This window comes from Austrofundulus limnaeus, unplaced genomic scaffold (assembly GCF_001266775.1).
Source record: "Austrofundulus limnaeus strain Quisiro unplaced genomic scaffold, Austrofundulus_limnaeus-1.0 Scaffold67, whole genome shotgun sequence".
NCBI lineage: Eukaryota > Metazoa > Chordata > Actinopteri > Cyprinodontiformes > Rivulidae > Austrofundulus > Austrofundulus limnaeus.
In genome coordinates, this window is record NW_013952469.1 from 1142934 (window position 1) to 1147064 (window position 4131).

The 4131-nt window shown below is 38.1% G+C and overlaps 1 protein-coding gene across 1 annotated transcript in view; it reads right to left on the reverse strand.

The window, feature by feature from the left end:
- Positions 1-4131, reverse strand: part of LOC106518836 (leucine-rich repeat-containing protein 16A-like) — a 30838-nt gene that overhangs the window by 17626 nt on the left and 9081 nt on the right. Inside the window, exons 3-5 of the mRNA XM_014010255.1 lie at positions 3639-3689; positions 3486-3545; positions 3203-3324 (exon numbers count right to left, since the gene is read on the reverse strand). Of these exons, the coding sequence (XP_013865709.1) occupies positions 3203-3324; positions 3486-3545; positions 3639-3689 (233 nt within the window). The remainder of the gene's footprint in view (positions 1-3202; positions 3325-3485; positions 3546-3638; positions 3690-4131) is intronic.

Below are 4131 nucleotides of genomic sequence, written 5' to 3' on the forward strand. Positions count from 1 at the left end.
TCCAATGAGTTTGTATGTAAATAATTGTTTTGTAAAATAAATATCATTTATTTTTAGATAAACTTTATTGACTACGATACTCATTGTCAAGTCTTGGTGATAATAAAAGTGATGGTGAATATTAATATTCAACTAATAAAAGAACCCGTTTCCTCCTATATTAACTATATTAATATTAGTCGATATTAATTAGGTTAAATATGAGAAGTTATGTTGGGGTATCTCCTACAAGGTTAAACATGAACATTGAAGACGTTTAATGTTAGCATACAGGTTTAACAATTTAAAGAATTAATTTTGGTTAAATATGCGTAATATTTACCTGTGAAACATAACCCTTTTAGCTCTTGTAAACATGTTGTAACAGTTTCTGCAGTTATAGCAAAGTATTTGTACGTTTATAAAGAGTTTGCACTGCGCTGCATTCTGCTCATTGATTTCAATATTAGCATTGGCTCAATGCATAAAAATCCCCCTTGCGAAGCACGCCCAGGTCACGTGACACCCAATCCAGTAATATATATCAATGGTTCCAGGCCTAATTCAAGATTTAGTGTTTGGTCTATTCAGACCAACCACATGTAGTCATGACATCATGGCATCTGAGCTGTGGTCTGCTGGGGTAGCAGCATCAGTGTCAGAGAATAAAGCCACCAATAAGGCTGATAAAATTATTAGGCTGAACATGAAGATGTTTGAATCATTGAGGGAAGAACTACATCCACCCATCCCTTTTATAAACCCACTGTTGTTCAAGATTGCAGGGAGCCAGTATCTGTCCAAACCTGGAAATGTCAGCAGTCCATCTCAGGACCACACAGAGACTAACAACCATCCATGCTCACAGCTTAGAACTATCCAACACACCAGAGTCAAAACAGACTTCTTTAACTGTTTAAATTATAGGATTTTTAAAATTGTAATAAGGGTTTAGATTCTTTTTTTTGACTGCCTCTGTGATCAAGTATTTATGCTTTCTGCTGTATGAAGGACCTCTCTTTACAACATGACCTCTTGACCCCACAGGTCAGGATTTCTCTTGAACTGAACTCTGTTCTGAAAAAGCTTCTTAGAGACAAACTCTGGTCTTACTTTTCCTTGATCTGTATTTGTCATGCAGATCAAGCTGACAACAGAATCAGTTTATGTGTCATATACAGAGCACCACGGAATATGTTTCAGTACAGCCCGTCCAAGAGAGACAGACAAAAAGTGCCTGAGGCTGCAGTCATAAAAGCGCTGCTCTTTTTGTGTTAAAGAAAAATAAGAAACAGCAAACATGAAGGGAAGATGAGGGATTAAAAAACATATCATACTGTGTTCCTACAAGTTTGCAAAACACACACACATTTAAGCCAACAAAGGCAGTGAACTGAGGGGATGTGTTTATCTGAAGCCGTGGAGATTCTGTTTGTGCATCTGTGAAATAAGACCCCAAGCAGCACTTAAAAACAGCAATAAAGCCAACCAAAGTGCTGAACAAAAAAAAAAAAAAACATCAGAGAATACAAGATAAAATACATCAATCTACAATAACAATGACAGTTTGGAAATTAAAACATTTTTCTTGTGAAAGTCTTTAGTCAGAAAGCTTAAAGCTCTGACTTTCATCAGATTAAGGGACCTGTTGGTGAACAGCTTCTATAAAAAGACCTTTAAAATATAAAAAAAATGTTGGTGGGAGTTCTCAGTTTCCTCAGATGTGCTGCAAACATGTGGTTTCATGTTTAAAAGTATTTGTGAAACTGCAGATCATAAATAAAGCTGATAAAAATAATAATGTGGGTGGATGCAGACGACAAAATAACTTGCGTACTTGAACATTTTTATTGTAAACACCAGGGAGGACTTAGCCCTTCTACCCCACTTACACCTACCGTCCACCAAACAGTACATGTTCGGTACATACACTCAAAAAACAGATGTGTTGGATTTACTTAACCAAGTTCTGTTAACTGTTTCCACTCAACACAACTTGATTAAGTAAATCCAACAATCTGTTTTAAGTGTAGTTTCAGCTGCAGTCTTACTGAATTCTGAATCTTTGTTAGCAGCAAGCTGTGCAGCTGTGTTTTACACAGGATTTTTAAAATTTCAGGGTTTTTTTTTTCATGTGCATGGCTTCGAGAACTGTAAATTGAATAAACACAAATAAAAAAATACTGTATGGCATTTTAGGAAATTTACCACAAAACCTACGGTTTGAAGAAAAGGTCAGTTTTTTTTCAAAGGGCTAGCTTTTCACAGCCCCGTTCATTTAATGTCTTTCCTGGTGCAGAATGATTGACAGACGTGTTGTCCCGCCCCCTAGGTTTGCTGCTCATTGGGGCATTTTGTTCAGCTCAGGGTCAGTCTGAGGTCACAGGCTTCAGCCGATGAGGGTGGACATAATAATGTGTATGTGGGTGTGGTTTAGGTAGGTACGATGGTGAGCAAGATTAACATTAATGAGGTGGATTATTTAATTTCTCTCCCATTTTCTTTCATGTTTTTGGTAGAAAAACTGGTAGTGGAGGTCTGGGAGCATAGACCTGAGGGTATTCAAATCCAGCAACAGGAAAAGCAGCAAACTGAAGTATGTCTGTGACCTAGTTCTCTTTTCTGCTTTCCATGTTTGCTGTTTGGAGAAGACACAGGAGCTTTTATATATCTATACATTATTTATCTGTTAGCACACACCACACAGATCAGCACCAGCCACCACTGACCAGGAGGGTTTTCATCAGATCACAAACTGCATGATGGTGCAGCTGGTTAATTATTTGTATAATTATTAATTATGCTACCACAGTGAGAAGGTTGCAGGTTCAATTTTACAGAGTTTCTATCTTGAGTTTCCATGTTTTTCCCATGCATGTGTTGGTTTTCTGCAGAAACTCTTTTCACAAATGCATGTTAGGTCAACCAGGTATTCTAAATTGAATTTAAGTACAGTATACAGTATGTGAAAGGCTGTCTGCTTGGTCGCGGTCCTGTAATGGACTGTGACCTGTCCAAGGTGTTTTTTAAAGATAAGACGCAGCCTGCAGGCTGAACTGAATGACACAAATCTAAGAAACAGGTGGATGGTTGGTTAAATCGCACTGAAAAGGTCCAGAAAAGTAGAATGCAGGAAACTGTAGGCAAAAATCAAAATCTGTAACAAAATGAATGAACCAAACTGTGTTCAAAAGCTACGGCAGGTTGAGAAAGGCTTACTCACCCTGGTGATGAATCAGGGAAAATTCTTTTCAATGACGCAGTCACGTGGCTGATCACGGCTTCAAGATCTTCATCCTGCAGCATGCTGAACGACAGACTCTGCCTGTCTGTTTCCAACACAATCTGCAACCAACAACGGTTTACTGCCCACACAGGTCCGCTCTGAGTCAGAGGTGGTGTTCGCTTTGTGCCTCAGATTTGTTTTGTTGGTTCACATATTTAAATAAATTCAAAAGATCAGTAAAAAAAACATGACAAAGACAGAATATACAATGATGGTATACTTGTGTGAGGCTGTGGATTCTGATGGAAGAAATCTCCAGGTAGCTGAATGAGCTCTCCACCTGAAACATACAGTATATAAAGAAAGTGTTACATCCAGAACTATTGTGAGAAAAGAAAAATTATATCATCTGAAGTTCAGAGCTGGTGTTTACTCGAAGTGGTTGCTTGTTTGGAACCAGGTAACCTCTCCACAGACTCAGTACCTGAGGCAGAAAAACATAGATGTAAAATAAATGAAAGTGACTCATTTAGCAACTTTAAACCCACTTTAGAAAACACAAGACATTTACACAACTTTATTGCAAAAATCAAAACAACAAATTTACTAAATATAACTTTAATATAAAATATATATTAAAGCTTACAGCTGGAATCAACCTTCTTTAGGATGACCACCACAGCTTCCTGACTTTAGCACATACAAGAATCAATACAATATACACACATACAGTACAATTAATACTGCTCCCAGTAAGAGACTTCTTCAGTCTGAGAGTTTCAGGCTAAATTCAGGCTTTTAAGCACTGCCTCCATGTGACTGATACTCACATCACATGGCTATCGTTGACAGGGGGTGGAGTGATACTGCCAATAGCAGCGCTGTAGGAGGGGGACAACTGAAAACGGAGGCCCCCACCTCTGTTT